The 24,099-nt window shown below is 48.1% G+C and overlaps 1 protein-coding gene across 2 annotated transcripts in view; it reads left to right on the top strand.

Annotated features, from left to right (window-relative positions):
- Positions 1 to 24,099, top strand: part of LOC120320186 (protein phosphatase Slingshot homolog 2-like) — a 145,536-nt gene that overhangs the window by 79,875 nt on the left and 41,562 nt on the right. For both annotated transcript variants that reach the window (XM_039369706.1, XM_039369707.1), the window contains 2 exons: positions 15,156 to 15,259; positions 17,551 to 17,615. In XM_039369706.1, coding sequence (XP_039225640.1) covers positions 15,156 to 15,259; positions 17,551 to 17,615 — 169 coding nt within the window. The remainder of the gene's footprint in view (positions 1 to 15,155; positions 15,260 to 17,550; positions 17,616 to 24,099) is intronic.

Below are 24,099 nucleotides of genomic sequence, written 5' to 3'. Positions count from 1 at the left end.
GTTGCAGCATCCCCACGGGATCAAAACTCGGACGCTTGGCAACTGACTCGTATTTACGGCGGTCTCAACGTCCCCAGGGGTCGCGCGATCCCCTTTTGCGACCTTCTGAGGGGCAAAGTCAATGGAGGAAGCCGGATTCACTTAACGACCGTGTCGATCCTGACCGGCTCACGGTTGACTCAGCCTTCCGTCCTTCTGAGGTCAGTCAAACAGCTCTTGCTGTTCCTGATAACTGTGGCAGAAAAGGTGGTAAAGTGGGACGAAGCTCACTTAACAACTGTCTTGCTTAGCAACAGAAATTTGGGGGCTCAGTTGTGGTCATAAGTCAAGGACTACCTGTGGCCTCGAAAGAGCCCTGGGTCTTCGATGGGAGGTGCGCAGAGGTGCTGCCCGCCGGTGGCAGTAGCGGCCATGGCTGTGTTGCCACCGGCCTGCCACATTTTTGCTTGGCTGGAGGGCCCTCCGTGGCAACCCCACATGGCAACCGGGAGGTCTCTTGGTTACAGCCGAGGAGGCGGCCATTTTGAGCACCGCTTGAAGCTTCCCCTTGGCAATATCTTCATAGGGGGGGGGTCTCTGCCTGGACAGGGTGACTTTGGACATTGGGCTCCTTCCCTCCTTCCTTCCTTCCCTCTCTCCCTCCTTCCCTCCCTCCCTCCTTCCTTCCCTCCCTCCTTCCTTCCTTGCCTCCATTCCTTCCTTCTTTCCTTCCCTCTCTCCCTCCTTTCTTCCTTCCTTTTCTCTGTCCCTCCTTCCCTCCCTCACTCCCTTTTCTTCATTTCTTCCCTTCCCTCCTTCCCTCCCTCCTTCCTCCCTCCTTCATTCCTTCCTTCCTCCCTCCTTCCTTTCTTCCTTCCCTCCTTCTTTCCCTCCCTCCTTCCTTCCCTCCCTTCTTCCTTCCTTCTTTCCTTCCCTCCCTCCCTCCTTCCTTCCCTCCCTCCTTCTCTCCCTCCCTCCCTCCCTCCTTCCTCCCTCCCTCCTTCCTTCCTTCTTCCCTCCTTCCTTCTCTCCCTCCCTCCTTCCTTCCCCATGATCCCATCCTCCTTCCTCCCTTTCCTTCCTTCGTTCCATCCGTCCCTATCCCTCATATCTACTTATTCTTCCTTCAATCCCACACTCCTTCCTTCCACCCCCTCCCTCCATCTCCTTCCTTCCTTTCCTTCCCCTTCCCACTTTTTAGATTATTTCTATAAATAACTCAAGGTGGCAAACACATACAGTATTTCTTCCTCCTCTTTTCTCCACAACACCAACCCTGTGAAGTGGGTTAGGTTGAGAGGGAGAGAATAGCCCAAAGTCACCCAGCCGGCTTTCCTGCCTAAGGCGGGACTAGAACTCACCGTCTCCTGGTTTCAAACCGCTAGACCAAAGTAGCTGTTCTTTTGCTGCTCTGTACGGTCTCTTCAGCTCCTTCCTCTCCATCTTTTGGGGTACATTTTCTCCTCCCCCCCTTTCTCAGCCTGGATCCCAACGCAGCCCCCCCTTTCTCTCCTGCACCCTCTGCTCCTGTGGGCCTGTTCGCTCACCTTCCCAATGTGTTACCGTTGCACATTGTGACGCCAGCCACCCGGAGGGAGGAGGGAGAAGCTAACAAGCCCTCAGGTGGGGCTGGAACAAAGCAGCTTAAGCCCCCCCCCCCAGCACCCCCCCCACCTCACCTCACCCACTTCTGCTTAGATTTCACCCTTGGCTTTGCGTCTAGTTGCGGAGTCGGCATTTTCTGCCGCTGTGCGAGTTACAGGTAGTCCTCACCTTAACCGGCATTCCTTTAGTGACCGTTCAAAGTTACGACGGCACTAGAAAGGAAAAAAAGAGACCTAGGACCTTTTTTTTCACACTTACGACCGTTGCAGCATCTCCGCTGGTCACGTGATCAAAATTTAGACGCTTGGCCACTGACTTGCATTTGTGACGGTCGCGGCGTCCTGGGGGGGGTGTTATGCGATCCCCTTTTGCGAACTTAATCACGTGAAGTGTTAATACTACTTTACAAGGCCTTGGTAAGGCCACCCTTGGAATACGGCATCCAGTTTTGGTCACCACAATGGAAAAAAGATGTTGAGACTCGGGAAAGAGTGCAGAGAAGAGTAACAAAGATGATTAGGGAACTGGAGGCTAAAGCATATAAGGAAGGGTTGCTGGAATTGGGCATGTCTAGTTTAACAAAGAGAAGGACGAGGGGGGACAGGATAGCAGCCTTCCAGTATCTCAGGGGCTGCCCCAAAGAAGAGGGAGTCAAGCTATTCTCCAAAGCGCCTGAAGGCAGGACAAGAAGCAATGGATGGAAACTGATCAAGGAGAGAAGCAACCTGGAACTAAGGAGAAACTTCCTGACAGTGAGAACAATTAACCAGTGGAACTCCTTGCCTCCAGAAATGGTGAATGCTCCAACACTGGAAGTTTTTAAGAAGAAACTGGACAGCCACTTGTCTGAAATGAGATAGGGTTTCCTGCCTGAGCAGGGGGTTGGACTAAATGACTTCCAAGGTCCCTTCCAACTCCCAGTCATTATTATTATTATTAACTTCCGACGGGCAAAGTCCACGGGGCCAGAAGCCAGATTTGCTTAAAAACCCTATTGCTCACTTAACAACTGCAGCGATTCACTTAACGACGAAGGGAAGAAAAGTTGTAAAATGGAGCAAAACTCACTTCACGGCCTTGCTTAGCAGCAACAGAAAATTTGGCCTCAAATTATGATCGTACATTGAGGATTATCTTTCAATTGGATTAGTGTGCGTGTGTTTCTGTATGTCAGTTTCCATCAAACTCCCCCCCCCCCAATTCTTTTATTCTCTCTTTCTCATTCTCTCCTTTCCATGGGATCGGTCAGACCATCGGAATAGAGCCGGACGGGACCCTGGAGGTCATCTAGTCCAACCCCCTGCTCAAGCAGGAAGCCTTTTACCATTCCATACAAATGGTTGTCCAGTCTCTTCTTGGAAACCTCCAGCGTTGGAGCACCCACAACGTCTGGTGGCAAGCTGTTCCACTGGTTAATTATTCTCCCTGTTAGGAAGTTTTCTCCTTAATTCCAGGTTGCTTCTCTCCTGGATGAGTTTCCATCCATTGTTTCTTGTCTTGCTTCTGGTGCTTTTGAAAATAAGTTGACCCCCCCCCTTCTTCTTTAGGGCAGCCCCTCAAATACTGGAATGCTGCTATCGTGTCCCCCCCCCCTAGTCTTTCTTTTCTCCAGACTGGCCATTCCCAAATCGTGCAACCGTCCTTGCTATGCTTTAGTCTCCAGGCCTTTCATCATCTTAGTTAACAGAATAACAGAAAAACAGAGTTGGAGGGGATCTTAGAGGTCTTCTAGTCCAGCCCCCTGCTCAACCAGGAGACCCTATACCAGTGGTGGCAAACCTATGGCACGCGTGCCAGAGGCGGCACTCGGAGCCCTCTCTGTGGGCACGCGCACTGTCGTCCCAGCCCCTGCCTCCTCCCACAGCCCCCTCCTCACCAGCAGCCCCCCCGGAGGAGAGTCGCCCCCCGGGCATGGCCCACACTAAGCAGTGCAGCCAAGGACATGGTAGGCGGGCAGCGGGGACAAGACTCCACTCTTGCGCCCCGTCACACGCAGATGAAGCTGCAGGGCACGGGCGGAGGGCGTGGCCGCCATGACGCTGCTGGGTGCTTGGGTGATCTGTGGCGGGCCGTGGACGTAGTGGGTAGCCCAGCGGGCAGGGCAGAGCAAGGACGGGGGTGGGGGGTGGTTTTAGGGCACTTGGTCTCTAAAAGGTTCGCCATCACTGCCCTATACCATTCCAGACCAATGGTTGTCCAATCTCTTCTTAAAAACATCCAGTGTGGGTTAGGGTTAGGGTTATTAAGGTTTGTGATGGAGCACCCGCAACGTCTGGTGGCAAGCTGTTCCACTGGTTAATTGTCCTCACTCTTAGGAAGTTTCTCCTTCATTCCAGGCTGCTTCTCTCCTTAGTTAGTTTCCGACTGAATAATAATAATAATAGCAACAACAGTAGCAGCAGCAATAACAACAAGAACAGAGTTGGACGGGACCTTGGAGGTCATCTAGTCCAACCCCCCGCTCAGGCAAAAAAATACTGTACAATTTCAGACAAATGGCTGTCTAGTCTCTTCTTAAAAACGTCCAGTGTTGGAGTATTCACAGCTCCTGGAGGCAGGTTGTTAATAATAATAATAAAGTTGGAAGGGACCTTGGAGGTCATCTAGTCCAACCCCCCGCTCAGGCAGAAAAACCTGTACAATTTCAGACAAATGGCTGTCTAGTCTCTTCTTAAAGACTTCCAGTGTTGGAGCATTCACAACTTCTGGAGGCAGGTGGTTCCGTTGGTTAATTGTTCTCACTATCAGGAAGTTTCTCCTTAGTTCTAGGTTGCTTCTCTCCTTGATGAGTTTCCATCCGTTGCTTCTTGTCCTGCCTTCAGGGGCTTTGGAGAATAGGCTAACCCCCCCCCCTCCTGTTCTTTGTGCCAGCCCTTATATTGTATATTCTCCTGTATTTTCCCCAAGGGAGCCTGTCCCAGCCCCATTTATCAATGCCAAAGGCACTGACTAACTTTGGTGCAGAACCGTTGCAAAACAACAATGGTTGAGCTTTTCTTTTTTTTAATGGGCCGTTGAAAAATCGGCTTTCCTTCCCCGCAACCAGTGGAAGCAGAAGCCTTTGACGTCACCGGCTTCTCTTGTTGTGATTTCTTTTGTGGGCTGAGAGATTTCCTCTTGCGACTCCTGCCAACAACACCTAGGTGTGTCCAGGTTAGCAGCAAACACAAGCCTCCTTTTTCAGCCCCATTTCTTGCACCCCAAGCCCGGGTCTTAGAGCCCCCGGGGTCATCCTAACCAAACAGCCCCGGATCCCGAGCCTGCACGATTACACCCCTAAAACACAGGTAGCCCTCAACTTCACTGTCCGTTTAGCCACCGTTCAAGAGTTAAAACTGCCCAGGAAAAAAAGGGGGGGATTTATGACCGTTTTTCACACTTAACAACCGTCGCAGCCATCCGCAGGGTCATGTGATCAGGATTCAGAGGCCTGGCAACTGGTTTCATATTTATGATGGTCGCAGTGTGCCCAGGGTGGCACATGATCCAATAATAATAATAATAATAATAATAATAATAATAATAATAATAATAATGTTGGAAGGGACCTTGGAGGTCATCTAGTCCAACCCCCTTCTCAGGCAGGAAACCCTATATACCATTTCAGACAAATGGCTGTCCAGTCTTTTCTTTAAAACTTCCAGTATTGGAGCATTCACAGCTTCTGGAGGCAAGGAGTTCCACTGGTTAATTGTTCTCACTGTCAGGAAGTTTCTCCTTAGTTCCAGGTTGCTTCTCTCCTTGATGAGTTTCCATCCGTTGCTCCTTGTCCTGTCTTCTGGCGCTTTGGAGAATAGCTTGACTCCCTCTTCTTTGGGGCAGCCCCTGAGATACTGGAAGACTGCTATCCTGTCCCCCCTCGTCCTTCTCTTCATTAAACTAGACATCCCCAATTCCAGCAACCATTCCTCATATGTTTTAGCCTCCAGTCCCCTGATCCTCTTTGTTGCTCTTTTCTGCACTCTTTCCAGAGTCTCAACATCTTTTTTACACCGTGATGACCAAAACTGGATGCAGTTATTCCAAGTGCGGCCATACCAAGGCCTTGTAAAGTGGTATTAACACTTCACGTGATCTTGATTCTATCACACATACATAACACACATTTAAAACATACTATATACAACATATGTATAGACCTACACCCTTACGTATAAGTAAGAGATAAATATGAATCGCTGTCCATCTTCAGTCAACTCTGCAGCTGTTTACGCCAAGCCACCCCACTTTCTCACACACACACACACACACACACTTCCCTTCTCAGAAAGCCCCACTTCCCTCCTCTCGTTCTTTGCCCAGCACTGACGCAGCCTCTCTCGTTCTCACTTCCCTTTCGCCAACCTTTGCTCCGTTGACTTGCCCCATCCTGCCCTCACCTCCGGGGTTCTCTTTGATGTGTGTTTACACAACCCGAGCCACGGGTGGCGTGGGTAGGGGGGGGGAGAGTTGCACAACAGAGTAAGCTTCCTTTCCTGACTTCTGCGGAGAGACACAAAACACGACATCCCGTTCTCCAGGAAGGAAGCTGCGTGCATTCCGTCATAAATATGAGTCGGTTGCTAAGTGTGTGAATTGGGATCCCGTGTCCATGGGGGACGCTGCAACAGTCATAAGTGTGAAAAATGGTCATAAGTAGTAGTAGTAGTAGTAGTAGTAGTAGTAGTAGTAGTAATAATAAAGTTGGAAGGGACAAAAAAAGGCAAAAGCAAGCAATAGTCATAGGCGCCTTGGGTGCAATCCCAAAACAACTGGAGCACCACTTGAACACCGTCATTGGCATTGACAAATTCGCTATTAGTCAATTGCAAAAGGTGGCCTTACTAGGAACTGCTTCCATCCTGCGACGATATCTGTAATACTATCAAACATCTACATCTGCCTATCCCAGGTCCTGGGTAAGGACTCGAGAGGTAGACAAAATGCCAAATCCAGTCTGAACATCTGGCTGACTGTGCGATGATCCATAATAATAATAAAGTTGGAAGGGACCTTGGAGGTCATCTAGTCCAACCCCCTGCTCAGGCAGGAAAGTCACTTTTGGGGGGACCGTTGTAACTTTGAACCCAACTGAGCTCAAAATTTGTTAAGGGAATTTTGCCTCATTTTGCAACCGTCCTTGCCATGGTCGTTAAGCAAATCTCTGCACTTGTTAATATACGGGTCGTTAAGTGAGTCTCAATGCTTGTCAGAAGGTTGCAAAAGGGGATCACATGACCCCCCCCCCCGGGACGCTGCAACCGTCATAAATACGAGTCAGTTGCTGAGCTTGATCACGTGACCCAGGGAATGCATCCGCGGTCGTGTGAAAAATGGTCGTAAGTTACTTTTTTCTGTGCCGTCGTAACTTCGAACGGTCGCTAAATGAATGCTTGTAAGTCAAGGACGTACGGCCACAATTGAGCCCCAAAACTGATGTGGCCAACTGAGAAATGTATTATAAGTGGGTTTTGCCCCATTTTGCCATTTTTCCTTGCCAGAAGCGGTTACGTGAATCTCTGCGGTTGTTAAGTGAGTCCCACGGTCGTTAAATCAATCCGGCTCCCCCCCACTGACTTGGCTTGTCGCAAAAGGGGATTACGTGACACCCCTCTGGGACGCTGCGAGCTGGTGGCCAAGCGTCTGAATTTTTTTTATCACATCCCCTGTTTTAGTGCCGTTGTAAACTTTGAGCAGTCGTTCAACGAAATGGTTGTAAGTGAAGGACTATCTGTACTCAACTCCAGTCCTTTTTTCCTCTTTTTTCTTTGCTCTGCTGCAAGCATTGACCAGAACACCCCAATTTATTGGGACCTGCTTCTGTTTGTTAAAGTGCTTTGTTTTTTTGCAAGCCGGCATTCATGTTTACACCCAGCCTTAACTTGGGAGGAAAGGGTTAGAAATGCTGAGATTTTGCATAGAAGTAGGACTTCTTGACCTACAAACGGGCTCTCCTTCTTCCTCTTTCTTCTTCCCAAACTCTTATTGCTGCTACGATCATTTCGGCAATGTTGAGAGTCCGGGAAGCGTGCGGAGAAGAACGACAGAGAGGATTCAGGGAATGGAGGCTAAATGGTACGAAGAACGATTGCCGGAATAGGGGGTGTCTAGTTTAAGGAAGAGAAGGACGAGGGGGGACAGGATAGCAGCCTTCCAATATCTCAGGGGCTGCCCCAAAGAAGAGGCAGTCAAGCTATTCTCCAAAGCGCCTAAAGATAGGACAAGAAGCAACGGATGGAAACTAACCAAGGAGAGAAGCAACCTGGAACTAAGGGGACAGTGAGAACAATTAACCAGTGGAACTCCTTGCCTCCAGAAGTGGTGAATGCTCCAACACTGGAGGTTTTTAAGAAAACAGCCACTTATCCGAAATGATATGGGGTCTCCTACTTGAGCAGGGACTAGTCCAGGGGTCTTCAAACTTGGCCCTTTTATGACTGGTGGGCTTCAACTCCCAGAATTCCTCAGCCAGGCCTGGCTGAGGAATTCTGGGAGTTGAAGCCCACAAGTCATCAAAGGGCCAAGTTTGAAGTCCCCTGGACTAGATGATCTCCAGGGTGCCTTCCAGGTCTATTCTGATTGATTGTTGATTGATTGATTGATTGATTGATTGAGCAACTGATGGAAACTAATCCAGGAGAGAAGCAACCTAGAACTAAGGAGAAATATCCTGAGAGTGAGAACAATTAACCAGTGGAACAGCTTGCCACCAGATGTTGTGGCTGCTCCATCACTGGAGGTTTTTGAGAGGACATTGAACACCCATTGGACAAGGATGAGATAAGGTCTCCGGTTCAAGCAGGGGGTTGGACTAGAAGACCTCCAAGGTCCCTTCCAACTCTGTTATTTTGTATTCTAACGTCTCCTGCGACAGATTCTCACCCCTTTGTGTTTACTGCCTGGGGTTTTCTCCGGGAGGTTTGATCAACCTGCTGTTTTTCTGGCTTGTTCGGTTCACATTTCGGTTTCGTCTCCCTGATTGTTTTCCTGCTCCAGCAGTGGGTCTGTTTTTCCACATTCTTAAGAGCGATCCGTGATGGCGCCTCGGTCCTACGGGGTCAAATGAACCCTCAGAGCAGTGGTTCTCAACCTTTTTAATGCCGCGACCCCCCCCCAACCCGTCGTAAGTCGAGGACTACTCAACCGGTCGTAAGTCGAGGACTACTCCACTGGTGCAGCAACGTTGGCAGACTGGGACTTTTGGCGGGCTCAGCAGGGCAGAGACAGCCTGGACAATTCCTATCGGCTTTTGAAAGCCAATAGAATTAGACTCTATTCAAGAGAGTCTATTCTATTGGCTTTCAAAAGCCAATAGAATAAAAGGGAGGAGCACAGCTAAGGAAGAGGGGGAAAAAAAATGGCAGACTGCGTTGTTTGGCGACCCCCGTGAAATGGTCGTTCGACCCCAAATGGGGTTCCGACCCACAGGTGGAGAACCGCTGCCTCAAAGGCTTTTCAGTGAAGAAAAAAAGGTTTTAGGTTTTGCAGGGCAGCTAGAGAGGGTGGGCAGCGCCCCCCCCCCAAGGGGTGGTTGATATGGGGTCTGTCTGTCCAAATGCAAATAAGGCATGAATTTTTACACTTCGCCGTCAAATACATATTTGCAGGAGATATTGGGCTTTGGAAGGAGGAACCTCAAGGAACTTCTGAAAAGCAGTGGTCAAGCACTAAACGGCAGGTGAGAGAAGTTGAGGCCTGGACAACATCTGGACACGTGGAGAGGGTTTTCCAGTCTTGGCAACTTTAATATGTCTGATTTTTGACTCCCAGAATTTCCTAGTCAGTATGCTTTAAGAGGGGTGGACTTCCACTCCCAGAATCCCCCAGCCAGCCTGCTTTAAGAGGGGTGGACTTCCCCTCCCAGAATCCCCCAGCCAGCCTGCTTTAAGAGGGGTGGACTTCCACTCCCAGAATTCCCTAGCCAGCCTGCTGTAAGAGCGGAGGACTCCCAGAACCCCTCAGCCACCATTGTTTAAGAGGGGTGGGCTTCCACTCCCAGAATTCCCCAGCCAGCCTGCTTTAAGAGAGGTGGACTTCCACTCCCAGAATCCCCCAGTCAGCATGCTTTAAGAGGGGTGGGCTTCCACTCCCAGAATCCCCCAGCCAGCATGCTTTAAGAGGGGTGGGCTTCCACTCCCAGAATCCCCCAGCCAGCCTGCTTTAAGAGGGGTGGGCTTCCACTCCCAGAATCCCCCAGCCAGCCTGCTTTAAGAGGGGTGGACTTCCACTCCCAGAATCCCCCAGCCAGCATGCTTTAAGAGGGGGGGACTTCCACTCCCAGAATCCCCCAGCCAGCCTGCTTTAAGAGAGGTGGAATGCAACTCCTAGCATGATGGTATAGGTTCTCCTGCTTGAACAGGGTGCTGGACTTTACAACCTCCAAAGTCCCTTCCAGCTCTATTCTATTCTATTCTGTTCTGTTCTGTTCTGTTAGATTATGTTATATTATGTTATATTATATTCTATATGATTCGCTTAACAACTTCAGGGGTCTGCTCAGCCACCGTGGCCAACGAAGCTTGTAAAATTGGACACGACTCCTGTAGCATCCGCCTTGTTTTAACAGTGCAAGTTCTGGGTCCCGGCTGCCGTCGTAAGTCGAGGACTCCCCGGCGCTTGAAAGCAGAGACTTTCACTCTGTCACAAGCCGGAAGATATATTTGATTCTGGGCTGCCTGCCCGGAGCTTTGCATAAGGCAGGGCTTGCAAATTCCCCGGAGGGTTTTATGACGTGGAAAGTCAACAGCTGTGTTTGCAACTTGTCTGAAAACTCACCACTGTCATAAAAGGTGCACGGTCGGTGGCTACTCCATTGTGTTTTGTGTTAAGTTATTGATTACCCATTTTTATGTCTTTATTGGAGGTTTAAAGGAGCCGTTGGTCTAAAAATGGGTTGCAGAGATAAAACACCGTTCAAAGTTAATTCCCAACTTCCTTGCCTTGGCAATAGAATTTTCCGGGCATAAATTGAAGATTTCAAAGGAATTAACCTCAGTCAGGTTTCCTTCGGCTTAAATCCCTGGCTTAAGTAGAACGGCGGTTAAATCTGCATTTCTCTGAATCTGCATTTCTCTAAATCTGCATTTCTCTGAATCTGCATTTCTCGTTGTCTAAATCTCCATTTCTCCTTGTTTAAGTCATCTGTTGTGGGAAGAAATTTAAATAGAACAGAACAGAACAGAGTAGAATAGAATAGAATAGAATAGAATAGAATAATGAATAGAATAGAATAGAATAGAATAGAATAATGAATAGAATAGAATAGAATAGAATAAGAATAATGAATAGAATAGAATAGAATAAGAATAATGAATAGAATAGAATAGTGAATAAGAATAATGAATAGAATAGAATAGAATAATGAATAGAATAGAATAGAATAATGAATAGAATAGAATAGAATAGAATAGAATAGAATAGAATAGAATAGAATAGAAAATATGGAATGGAATGGAATTAAGTGTGAAAAACAGTCACGTGATCAAAAATCAGATGTTTGGCAAGCGACTCGTATTTGTGACATGTCCTGGGGTCACGTGATCCCCTTTTTGCGAACTTCTGACAAGCATTGTCAATGGGGGAGCCAGGGTCATTTTAACAACTTTGTGACTAACTTAACAAGCGCAGGGTTCACTTAACAACGATAGCAAAAAGCAAGAAGCTCCGTAAAATGAGGTACAAGAAATGTTGTTGCTTAGCTCAGATTTGGGGCTCAGTTTTTGGTCGTACATCCGAGGACTACCTGTACTAACTTAACAACTGCGGTGATTCAGTTAAGAACTATAATAATAATAATAACAACAACAACAACAACAAACAATAAAAATAAAAATTAATAAAAATAATAAAAAAGTTGGAAGGGACCTTGGAGGTCATCTAGTCCAACCCCCTGCTCAGGCAAGAGGCGTCGTCAAATGGGACAAAACACTGTCTCACTTAGCGACAGAAATTTTGGACTAAGTTTGTGGTCGTATGTCCGAGGTCTATCCTCCCAAGGCAGTTTACAAAACCAATACCAGGAGACGAATCGCGGCGTGCAGAGATTGAACTAAGAAGCGTTTCCAATTGCAGAGGCTCTTTAAAAAGTAATAAAAAAATTAAAATCCTATCGGGTGAAATAAACATTTATATCTGGCTCTTCTGGAGAGCTTCAATTAAATCCCCTTTTCCTTAAATCTTGCGCAAAGGAAGGAAACCGAAAAGGATTAGCCAACTTCGTTTAGGAATAAAAGGAAATCAAAGAATAAAATAGACACAATCGCGGCCAATGAGTTTTTAATTTGTAAAGCATGCAACGTGATGTGTGTGTGTGTGTGTGTGTGTGTGTGTGTGTGTGTGTGTGTGTGTGTGTGTGTGTGTGTGTGTGTGTGTAGGATGCGGTTTCTGGCTTGCCCTGTTCTGAAAGATGCATTAAAAGTTGTTTGTGTGGTGTGGTTTTTTTTTTTTTGTTGTTTTTTTAAAAAGTTCCCAGTGCTTTTGCAGAAGAAAAAATCAGACACTTTAACCACAGTTAGTACTAGATGTGACGAATTTCCGGACGGATGCAAATTTGTTCGGTTTAAAGTGTGTGTTTGGGAAGTCTTGTGTCTTTTTTGGCTGTTTTTGTTTTGAAGAATGATTTTTCGGAAGAGGGGGAGTAAAAAACCTCGGCTTGGCATTCTTGGGGGTGAGAATTTGTGTTCTTGGACCTGGAAAAATGTGGGTCCTCACTATTACCGCCTGACAGTGTTTGCAGAAAGCCAAAATCAGAAAGCGTGAACACATTAAAAAAAAAATCTTATACTGCGTATAAAAAAAATATGTACAAAATGTTTTACAGATGGCACACGTCTCCAGAAAGATTAGCGAAAATTTTTAAGGACAGGTCTATGAAATGTTGGAAATGTCATCAGATACCAGGTTCCTTCTACCAGATGTGGTGGACGTGTGTAGAAGCTAAAACTTATTGGAATATAATTAGAAGATGGATAGAAAAGATGATACAACAACGTATAGAACTAAGGCCAGAAATATTCCTGTTGGGTATTCTACCAGGGAAATACAATAAAGAGAAAACATATTTAATTATTCGTATAATTACGGCAGCCAGGATTGTGTTTGCACAAAATTGGGAAGCACTGAAAGCACACACACACCCAGAGGGAGAGGTGATTGGGAAAATACTGGAATGTGCAGAAACGAATAGACTAACAATGACAATGAAAGATAAGACAGAGTCAGACTACTATGAAACCTGGGGAACTTTTTATGATTGGCTGGAAAGAGAATACGGTTAAAAGATAGTTAACATCAGTTTAGATGGAAGAAGAAGGAGCAGATAAGGAGGGAGACCCAGGCGACACAGTATTGAATAACTGGAGGTTGTATAAATATTTATAGAAGTATATACCGAGAAGGTTAGATAAATAGAAGTACGCCCACGTGTCACCTATCCTCCGCGAGCTGCACTGGCTTCCTGTGGGTCTCCGGACGCAATTCAAGGTGTTGGTTATCACCTTTAAAGCCCTTCATGGCATAGGGCCAGGTTACTTACAGGACCGCATTCTGCCGCACAGCTCCCAGAGACCGGTGAGGTCCCACAGATTGGGCCTCCTTCAGATCCCATCTGCCAGACAATGTTGGCTGGCGGGCCCTCGGGGAAGGGCCTTTTCTGTGGTGGCTCCGACCTGGTGGAATCAACTCCCCCCCCCCCAGGTTCGAACTACTCCCACCCTGCCGGCCTTTAAGAAAGCCGTTAAAACTCTCCTGTTCCGGCAGGCCTGGGGCTGATGTCCCTGGGGGGGGGGGCGGGATACGATCAGACTCGCGGTATGACTGTATTATTTTATTGTTTTATGATTGTTTTAACTCTGTACGCCGCCCTGAGTCCTTTGGGATTGGGCGGGATATAAATATTTGAAAATAAATAAATAAATATTAATGTAAGAGAAAATTAATCTTATTGTATATAATACAGATAGGGAAATTTGGACTTGCTCGGACATTACCCCTGAATTGTATCGGAAGAGGGATGACAGGGAAGAAAGGAGAGGAGAGAGAAAAGAGTGAAGGAGGGGAGAAGGAAGTAGGAAGGTTGGAGGAGAAGAGGAGAAGTGGGGAGAAAGGGGAGGAGAGTGGTGAAGGAAAGAGAAGAGGAGAGGAAGAAGAGGGAAGTAGGGAAGAGAAGAAAGGGAGAAAGAAGGTAGAGAAGAAGGAGTGTGGATACAGTGAAAGGGGAAATGGGCGAGCAACACCAAAAGTCATGTGTATGTATTTATTTCATTTTATTAAAAGTATCTTATATATGAATGTTAAAAGAATGTATGTTAACATCTGATAAATATCACGGTATATGTATGGGGGAGAGTTTGGAAAAATAAAAAATTATTTAAAAAAAAATCTTAACAAACTTTCCCAAACTCACAAAACGTTGATCTATTGGCAAAATCTCATAGTGAAGGGCTGAGCATCTCTCCTCCTTTGCAAGAATTGGACCTTAATTTTTCTTTTTAATTGATGATGATGATGATGATGATGATATAATAATAATAATAATAATAATTAAAAAAAACAGACAAGCACCTACAACATAACACCCCGGACTTAACAATTGTCGATAAGAAAGACAAAAAAGTCTGGATAGTGGACGTGGCAGTGCCTGGAGATAGCAGAATAGAAGAGAAAGAACTCGAGAAGATAACAAAATACAAAGACCTACAAATAGAAATAGAAAGACTGTGGCAAAAGCAAGCAAGGGTAGTACCAATAGTCATAGGCTCCTTGGGTGCAATCCCAAAACAACTGGAGCACCACTTGAACACCATCATCGGCATTGACAAATTCGCCATTAGTCAATTGCAAAAGGCGGCCTTACTAGGAACTGCTTCCATCCTGCGACGATATCTGTAATACCATCAAACATCCACATCTGCCTATCCCAGGTCCTGGGTAAGGACTCGATAGGTAGACAAAATGCCAAATCCAGTCTGAACATCTGGCTGACTGGGCGATGATCCATAATAAAAATAATAAAAAAAATAATAATAATAATAAAGTTGGAAGGGACCTTGGAGGCCATCTAGCCCAACCCCCTGCTCAGGCAGGAAACTCTACACCATTTCAGACAATTTGCTTTGGATTTGACCCCATTTTATAGAGGTTCCTGAAGAACAGGTTCTGACTCCTGTTCTGACATTTTCATTCATCAATCTGGCCTAAGGCAGGGCCCTCAGGCGACATGGACTGGGAATGATGGGTGATGATGGAGCAGAAACGTCCTTGGGGTAACTGGGCAGCCCGCTGCCACCTAGATGCTGGAGGCCAGGGGGTTGGACTGGATGACCTCCAAGGTCCCTTCCAACTCTTGCAAGCCGAGCCCCCCCCGCTCCCCCCCCGCTGATTTTGCACTGTTTTCCTTTCTTTTCGCCAAAGCAAAGGGGCCTTTTGGCTGTCTCCTTCCTCTTTGGGGGGGGCAGAAGGGAAGGAGGGACCCCTCCCCCACAAATCTTGCCCTCAACAACAGGATGGCTGCCCCCCCCGCCCACTTCCTGCTGCCCCCCACCCACCCCCCTCTTCTGCCCTCCTCACTTCCTTTTGCTGTTTTTCTCTTGCAGCATCAGCGAGAGCTTCCTCACCGTCAAAGGGGCTGCCCTCTTCCTGCCCCGCGGCAATGGGTCCTCCACCCCCAGGGTCAACCACCGGCGCAACAAGCACGCAGGTAAGGGGGTTCCCCCCTCCCCTCCCTTCCCCACGGATCCTGCATGCGGATTCTGTCCAGGCTGAAGGGTTGGGGCCCAGCAGGAGATGCCCAGAGAAAGTGGCCTGGGGGTGTCCTTTCCTTCTGGGGCGGATGATATACGAGCAGGCTGCACGGGATGGGAGGGATGGGGGGGAGGAGGGAAAAGGGGGGAGCTGGGTGTGGGGCTTCTCCCAGAAGCTCTGGCATCTCCGGTCCAGGAGATGCTGAGCCATGTCAAGAGCTGATTGACAGTCAGATGGGCGGCATATCAATTTAATAAATGAGTAAATAAAGCAAGGGAATGAGCAGGGCACATTGGCTGAAGAATTCCCTCCCTTCCTCCGTTCCTTCCTTCCTTCCTTCCTTCCTTCCTTCCTTCCTTCCTTCCTTCCTTCCTTCCTTCCTTCCTTCTCTCATTCACTCATTCATTCATTCATTCATCCCCTTTCCATCTTATTTATTCTTCTCTCTCTCTCTCCTTTTTTCTTCTTTAGTTTCTTTCCATACATTTTTTTTGCTCCTGCTATCCTCCTATCCTCTCTTCCCATTTCTTCCTTCCTTCCTCCCTCCCTTCCCTCCCCACCATTCCTGTTTTCCTTTCTTCCCTTTGCCTTCCTTCCTTCCTTTTTCTTTCCTCCCTTCTCATTTTTCCCCCTTTCTTTCTTTCTTTCTTTCTTTCTTTCTTTCTTTCTTTCTTTCTTTCTTTCTTTCCCTTCCTTCCTTCTCTCATTCATTCATTCATTCATCCCCTTTTCATCTTATATTTTTATTCTTCTCTCTCTCTCTCTCTCTCTCTCCTTTTTTCTTCTTTTGTTTCCATACATTTTTTTGCTCCTGCTGTCCTCCTATCCTCTCTTCCCATTTCTTCCTTCCTTCCTCCCTCCTTCCCTCCCCACCATTCCTGCTTTCCTTTCTTCCCTTTGCCTTCCTTCCTTCCTTCCTTTTTCTTTCCTCCCTTCTCATTTTTCCCCCTTTCTTTCTTTCTTTCTTTCTTTCTTTCTTTCTTTCTTTCTTTCTTTCTTTCCCTTCTTCCTTCTTTCCTTCCTTCCTTCCTTCCTTCCTTCTCTCATTCATTCATTCATTCATCCCTTTTCCATCTTATATTATTTATTCTTCTCTCTCTCTCTCTCTCCTTTTTCCTTCTTTTGTTTCCTTCCATAATTTTTTTTCCTCCTGCTGTCCTCCTATCCTCTCCTTTCCCTTCCCCTGCCCTAGACCAGTGGTGGTGAACCTATGGCACGGGTGCCAGAGGTGGCACTCGGAGCCCTCTCTGTGGGCACACGTGCCGTTGCCCCAGCCTTGCTTCCCCCCCCCGCGAGCCCCCCTCTCTCCAGCAGCCCCCTGGAGGAGAATCGCCCCCAGGTCCGGCCCACACGGGGCAACGCAGCCAAGAACATAGCCGGGCAGCAGGGACACGACTCCACCCTTGCACTCCAGAGCATGCAGCTGCTGCAGGGTGTGGGCGGAGGGCACGGCTGCCATGGTGCTGCAGGGCTGCCTGGGTGATCTGCTGCAGGCCACGGGGAGGCGGTGCGTGTCCCTAAAGGTGGGCGGGGCAGGGGGTGGGTAGGGGCGGAGCAGGCAGGGTGGGAGGCGGGGCAGGGGCAGGGGGGGCGGTTTCTGGGCACTCGGGTCTCTAAAAGGTTTGCCATCACTGTCCCAGAGAGTTGTGAGAATGTCCTTTTAAGTCAATGGTTCTCAACCTTTTTAATGCCGCGACCCCCCAACCGGTCGTAAGTCGAGGACTACTCAATCGGTCGTAAGTCGAGGACTACTCAACTGGTGCAGCCCCGTTTGCAGAAGGGGACTTTTGGCGGGCTCAGCAGGGCAGAGACAGCCTGGACAATTCCGATTGGCTTTTGAAAGCCAATAGAATTAGACTCTGTTCAAGAGGGTCTACTCTATTGGCTTTCAAAAGCCAATAGAATAAAAGGGAATATCACAACTAAGGAAAAGGGGGGGGGGGAAATGGCGGACTGCGTTGTTTGGCGACCCCCGTGAAATGGTCGTTCGACCCCAAATGGGGTCCCGACCCCACAGGTTGAGAACCACTGGTTTAAGTTGTTTGGCCAAGAACACTCCGAAGCCTATCAGATTCCTGCCTTCTTGCCTTCTTAGCCTGGTTGGGGGGGATACCGAAGACTCGGGGTCCTGGGCCTCGGTGACCCCAAGCCAGAATAAGAGGGTAAGGTTTAGAGGAGGAAGTCGGTGGCTGGAGGAGAAAAACATTCCTTTCTGATTCTTTTTCTTTCTCTTTCTCTCTGCTTCAGGAGACCTCCAGCAACACCTCCAAGCCATGTTTATGCTGCTTCGCCCTGAGGATTATATCCGACTGGTAGGTCCCCCTCAAACCTCACCCATTCTGCGCCCCCCCCCCGTTCCCCAAAACCTCAGTCCTCTTTTTCATGTTCCATACATGTCTGCATCATCATTTCCAAATGCTGGCAACTTGAAGAAGTGTGGACTTCCGCTCCCAGAATTCCTTGGCCAGCCTGCTTTAAGATGGGTGGACTTCCAATCCCAGAATTCCCCAGCCAGCCTACTTTAAGAGGGGAGGACTTCCATTCCCAGAATCCCCCAGCCAGCCTGCTTTAAGAGGGGTAGATTTCCTCTCTCAGAATCCCCCAGCCAGCATTCTTTAAGAGGGGTGGATTTCCCCTCCCCAGAATCCCCCAGCCTGCTTTAAAATGGGAGGACTTCCACTCCCAGAATCCCCCAGTCAGCATTCTTTAAGAGGGGTGGACTTCCCCTCCCAGAATCCCCCAGCCAGCATCCTTTAAGAGGGGTGGACTTCCCCTCCCAGAATCCCCCAGCCAGCATGCTTTAAGAGGGGTGGATTTTCCCTCCCAGAATTCCCCCAGCCAGCCTACTTTAAGAGGGGAGGACTTCCATTCCCAGAATCCCCCAGCCAGCCTGCTTTAAGAGGTGTCGACTTCCACTCCCAGAATTCCCCAGCCAGCCATTCTTTAAGAAGGGTGGACTTCCCCTCCCAGAATCCCCCAGCTTGCATGCTTGAACTTGGGTGGACTTCCACTCCCACATCAGCTCCTTTCTGGGACCAAAGCATCACTTAGCCCACTTACACGGGGGGCGGGGGCAGGATCTGGGAAAGGGGTCCGAATGCCCTCAGCCCCCGACCACTGACCAAGACGAAGATGCTCGGTCCCCCCAGACCGGCTGATGCCTCCGGCCAGCGCCCGGCGGTCAGCTCCCAGTCGGCTGACCGGTCATTGTTCAGCTTCAACAGTGGCTCCTTTGTGCTTTGTACTTGGGGGTGATTCGGGCGAACCCCGCCTTCCCTGCGCCGGGCGAGGGGTGCCAGGCCGGGAGACAATGCCTCCCCTTTGTGGAGCGCTAAATTTAGCCTGACGAGGAGGTCAAGCAACGGGCATCTCGGATTGCTCGCTTGGGTGGTAGCTGGGACACGGAGTAGCCGATGGGCAAGAGACGGACAGGATTGCACTTCCTTCCCGAAGTGAGGTTTTGAAGGAAAAATCGGATGACCATTTGTCTGAAGTGGTATTGGTCATAGGGTCTATTGCTTGAACGGGGGGTTGGACTAGAAGACCTCTAAGGGTCCCTTCCAGCTCTAGGATTCTATGATTCAAGAAAGGAAAGAAGGGAAGGAAAGGAAACGAAAGGAAAGGAATCCGGGAGAGAAGCAACCTGGATTAAAGGAGACATTTCCTGATTAATTAACCTGTGGAACAGCTTGCCACCAGACGCTGGGGGTGCTCCAGTCTTTTAAGAAAAGGCTGGACAGCCATTTGACCAAGATGGTCTAAGGCAGTGGTTCTCAACCTTTTTCATGCCGCGACACCCCCCCCCAACCGAGGACTACTCAACCGGTCGTAAGTCGAGGACTACTCCACTGGTGCAGCACCGTTTGCAGACTGGGACTTTTGGTGGGCTCAGCAGGGCAGAGACAGCCTGGACAATTCCTATTGGCTTTTGAAAGCCAATAGAATTAGATTCTATTCAAGAGAGTCTGTTCTATTGGCTTTCAAAAGCCAATAGAATAAAAGGGAGTAGCACAGCTAAGGAAAAGGGGGGGGAAATGGGGGACTGCGTTGTTTGGCGACCCCCGTGAAATGGTCGTTCGACCCCAAATGGGGTCCCGACCCCACAGGTTGAGAACCACTGGTCTGAGGTCTATCTTGGCCCTAGGATTCTATGATAAAGGAAGGAAGGAAGGAAGGAAGGAAGGAAGGAAGGAAGGAAGGAAGGAAGGAAGGAAGGAAGGAAGGAAGGAAGGAAGGAAGGGTGGAATCTCATCAGATAGGGATCCAATCTGGAGTAAAGGAGAAATTTCCTGATTAATTAACCTGTGGAACAGCTTGCCACCAGACGTTGTGGGTGCTCCAGTCTTTTAAGAAAAGACTGGACAGCCATTTGACCAAGATGGTCTAAGGTCTATCTTGGCCCTAGGATTCTATGATAAAGGAAGGAAGGAAGGAAGGAAGGAAGGGAAGGAAGGAAGGAAGGAAGGAAGGAAGGAAGGAAGGAAGGAAGGAAGGAAGGAGAGGAAAGAAGAAGGAAGATGAGAAAGGGACAAAGATAGGAAGGAAAGAAGGAAGGAAGATTAGAAGGAAGGAAGAGGAGGCGAGGAGAGAGGGAGGAAGGTAAGAAGGAAGGAAGATGAGAAGGAAGGAAGATGAGAAAGGGACAAAAAGAGGAAGGAAGGAAGGAAGGAAGGAAGGAAGGAAATCAAGGAGAGAAGCAATCTAGAATTAAGAAGAAACTTCCTAACTGTGAGGACAGTTAGTACAACAAAGTTGCCTTCAAAAGTTGTGGGCACTCCATCACGGGAGGTTGTCAAGAAGAGACTGGACAGCCATTTGTCTGAAACGGTGTAGGGTCTCCTGTTGGAGCAGGGAGTCAGACTAGATGACCTCCAAGGTCCCTTCCAGCTCTGTTATTCTGTTAAAAGAGGACTCTGTTCCCAGTGGACTAAGTTCAGACAATCTCAAGGACTGAGAGGAATTAACACAGGCCTCTCCCCAGCTTGGCCTTCTTCAGACATACTGGGAGTCGTAGTAATAATAGTGCGTCATACTGCACGACTGAGGCCACGCTTGGAATACAGCCTCCAGTTTTGGTCACCCCTATATAAAAAAAAAAAAGACGTAGAGACTCTAAATAGAGTGCAGAGAAGAGCAACAAAGATGGTGAGAGGACTGGAGGCTAAACCATGCAAAGAACAGTTGCAGGAACTGGGAATTTAACGAAGAGAAGAACTAGGGGTGCCATGATAGCAGTCTTGCAAATTTTGAGGAGCCACTCAAAGCAATACGTTTTGGTGCTAATTTCATTCCGAAAAAGTATTAACATATTTAAAAATTCCAGAACCCAACGCCTCTCAAATTTCTAGCTCTTATGAGGCCCAGAACGACTTAAATGTGAGAACCCCTGCCAGCCTGGGTATGTTTTCTGAAATATTCAGCAGGTTTTGCATTGCCTGATGAGGTGTTTTGCTCCTCCATCTTTCTAGCAAAGAGAGAGAGAGAGAGAGAGAGAAAATTACATAAATTTGGACATTCTCCATTACTTGCAGCAAGATCTGGGATTTGGTTCTCAGGCCTGTCCTGAATTTTTTTTAAAAAAATTGGCCCCATCAAAGGAACGGTTTAAAAAAAAAACAAAAAACCAGCCCTTTGCAGGTTGCAACAACTGTGCAAGTGGCTCTGTTTACAATTTTGCTTGGCTCCGGAAGCTGGGGAGACCAACCGGTGGTAGACTTTGAACGGGTGTCTCGTGCTTTGCGGAAGAGGTAAATAAATATTATCTGCAGAAATCCATCCAGGTCCAGGAGCCGAGAAAGGGCAAAGTGTGATTAGGAGGAAGAATTGCCCACAAAGTCATAGTGGAAAAGAGCCTTGCAATAGCAACAGCACTTAGACCAGTGGTTCTCAACCTTTTTAATGCCGCGACCCCCAACCGGTTGTAAGCTGAGGACTACTCAACCGGTGCAGCACCGTTTGCAGAATGGGACTTTTGGCGGGCTCAGCAGGGCAGAGACCGCCTGGATAATTCCTACTGGCTTTTGAAAGCCAATAGAATTAGACTCTATTCAAGAGAGTCTCTTCTATTGGCTTTCAAAAGCCAATAGAATAAAAGGGAGGAGCACAGCTAAGGAAAAGGGGGGAAAAAATGGCAGACTGCGTTGTTTGGCAACCCCCGTGAAATGGTTGTTCGACCCCAAATGGGGTCCCGACCCACAGGTTGAGAACCACTGACTTAGACTTATATACTGCTTCGCAGTGCTTTACAGCCCTCTCTGAACAGATAACAGAGTCAGCCTCTTGCCCCCAACAACCTGTGTCCTCATAGGTGGACTTCCACTCCCAGAATTCCCCAGCCAACATGCTTTAAGAGGGGTGGGCTTCCAGAATTCCCCAGCCAGCCTGCTTTAAGAGGGCTGGACTTCCACTCCCAGAATTCCCCACACGACATGTTTTAAGAGGGGTGGACTTCCACTTCCAGAATTCCCCAGCCAGCCTGCTTTAAGAAGGATGGACTTCCACTCCCAGAATCCCCCAGCCAGCCTGCTTTAAGAGGGGTGGGCTTCCACTCCCAGAATCCCCCAGCCAGCCTGCTTTAAGAAGAATGGACTTCCACTCCCAGAATCCCCCATCCAACCAGCGAAGCACTTGATTTAAGCATCCTCAGCGTCCTCCCCTGCTTTTCCTGGGAGTATCATCCCCCCCCCTGTAGGAAGAGGCATCCTGGGAAAGCCGCCTCCTGCTGGCCGTTCCTAGAAATCCACTTTGTGTCCGCCTCGCTCTCTGGTGCCTAGAATTCCCGTGCAGCAGCTGGGCGCCAGGCGCCCTCTCTGGCTGCCGGCTAATTATTCCTGCCCCAGTTGATTTAGCAAAGCCAATTAGATTACGCTGATCCGCTTGTTGCCAGTGAGGCCTCTGGGGAGCTGGCAGGCAATTGCGTTTGTGTGTATGTGTGTCTGTGTGTGCATGAAAGAGAGAGGGAGGGAGGGAGGAAGGAAGAGAGAAAGAGAGAGAGCATTTATGTGTACAGTTAGTGAGTGTTTTAGTACCCCTTTGTTGCTGAGCTACTGAGTTAAAGAGCTTTCTGATTAGCATTGGGTGATTCAAGCATTGGTCCTTTATGCTTCCACTAACTCAGGGATCCCTAACCCCCAGTTTGTGGACCCAGTACTGGGCCGCGGTATGCCAGCAACCGGTCCGCACAAACAAGCAAAGCCCCATCCGTGGGATGCAGGCAGCACACAAAACACACACCCTCCGGTCCGCGGAAAAACCTTTATCCACGGAACCGGTGATCCCTGGTGCCTGAAAGGAATACTATAGCAGTATTTACTATAGTAAATACTATAGCAGATGATACCATGCTAATGGCAGAAAGTGAAGAGGAACTAAAGAGCCTCTTGATGCGGGTAAAGAAGGAGAGTGCAAAAGTTGGCTTGAAACTCAACATTAAGAAAACCAAATCATGGCATCCGGCCCTTGGCTAGTGACAGATTTTATTTTTCTGGGCTCCAAGATCACCGCAGATGGGGACTGCAGCCAAGAAATTAAAAACCGAAAGCTATGGCAAATCTAGACAGCATACTAAAAAGCAGAGCCGCTGCTCAGATTCCAGTTGCTATGGCATAAGAAAGGCTAAGAATTGAGGCCTTTGAATGGTGCTGGAGAAGACTCCTGCGAGTCCCTTGGACTGCAAGGCGTTCAAACCGGTCAGTCCTAGAAGAGATCAACCCCGACTGCTCTTTAGAAGGCCAGATCCTGAAGTTGAAACTCAAATACTTTGGCCACCTAATGAGAAGGAAGGACTCACTGGAGAAGGGCCTAATGCTGGGAAAGATGGAGGGCAAGAGAAGAAGGGGACGACAGAGAATGAGATGGCTGGATGGAGTCCCTGAAGCAGGAGGTGTGAACTTAAATGGACTCCAGAAGATGGTAGAGGACAGGAAGACCTGGAGGAACGTTGTCCATGGGGTCGCGATGGGTCGGACACGACTTCGCAATTAACAACAACAACAACAACAATTTACTATATGCTCTATAATGTAGCAGGCTCTTTAGGGGTTACAATCCTATAATCCCTAAAGAATACTATAGCAGTATTTCAGCATTGGAGGGGCTGCCCCAAAGAAGAGGGGAGGGGGTCCACCTCTTCTCCAAAGCACCAGAAGGCAGAACAAGAAGCAGCAACGGGTGGAAACCGATGAAGGAGAGAATTACGAAGACATTTCCTGACTGGAAACAATGAACCAGTGGAACAGCTTGCCACCAGACGTTGCAGGTGGCCCATCAGTGGAGGTTTTCGAGAAGAGACTGAACAAGCATCTTGTTGGAAATGGGGTAGGGTCTCCTGTTTGAGCAGGGGGTTGGACTAGAAGACCTGAGGTCCCTTCCATTATGTTATTGTTATCCATGCTTGAAGACCCCCACTGGATCCCCTTCCAGGTGTTTTGAGGCGGAACCCCTAAGGCAGGGGTCCCCAACTCTCCGGTCCATGGACCAGTAGAATGGAATGGAATGGAATGGAATGGAATGGAATAGAATAGAAAATATGGAATGGAATGTAGTAGAATAGAATAGAATAGAATAGAATAGAATAGAATAGAATTATGAAAGAATAGAATAGAATAGAATTATGAAAATAGAATAGAATGGAATGGAATAGAATAGAATAACGAATGGAATGGAATGGAATGGAATAGAATTATGAAAGAATAAAATAGAATTATGAAAGAATAGAATAGAATAGAATTACAGAGCAGAATAGAGTAAATAGAACAATAGAATAATGGAATGGAATAGAACAGAACAACAGAATAG

The sequence above is a fragment of the Crotalus tigris genome, unplaced genomic scaffold, assembly GCF_016545835.1.
Source record: "Crotalus tigris isolate CLP2741 ecotype Arizona unplaced genomic scaffold, ASM1654583v1 scf7180000021203.308827, whole genome shotgun sequence".
Classification (NCBI taxonomy): Eukaryota; Metazoa; Chordata; class Lepidosauria; order Squamata; family Viperidae; genus Crotalus; species Crotalus tigris.
This window is presented reverse-complemented; position numbering and strand designations above follow the sequence as displayed.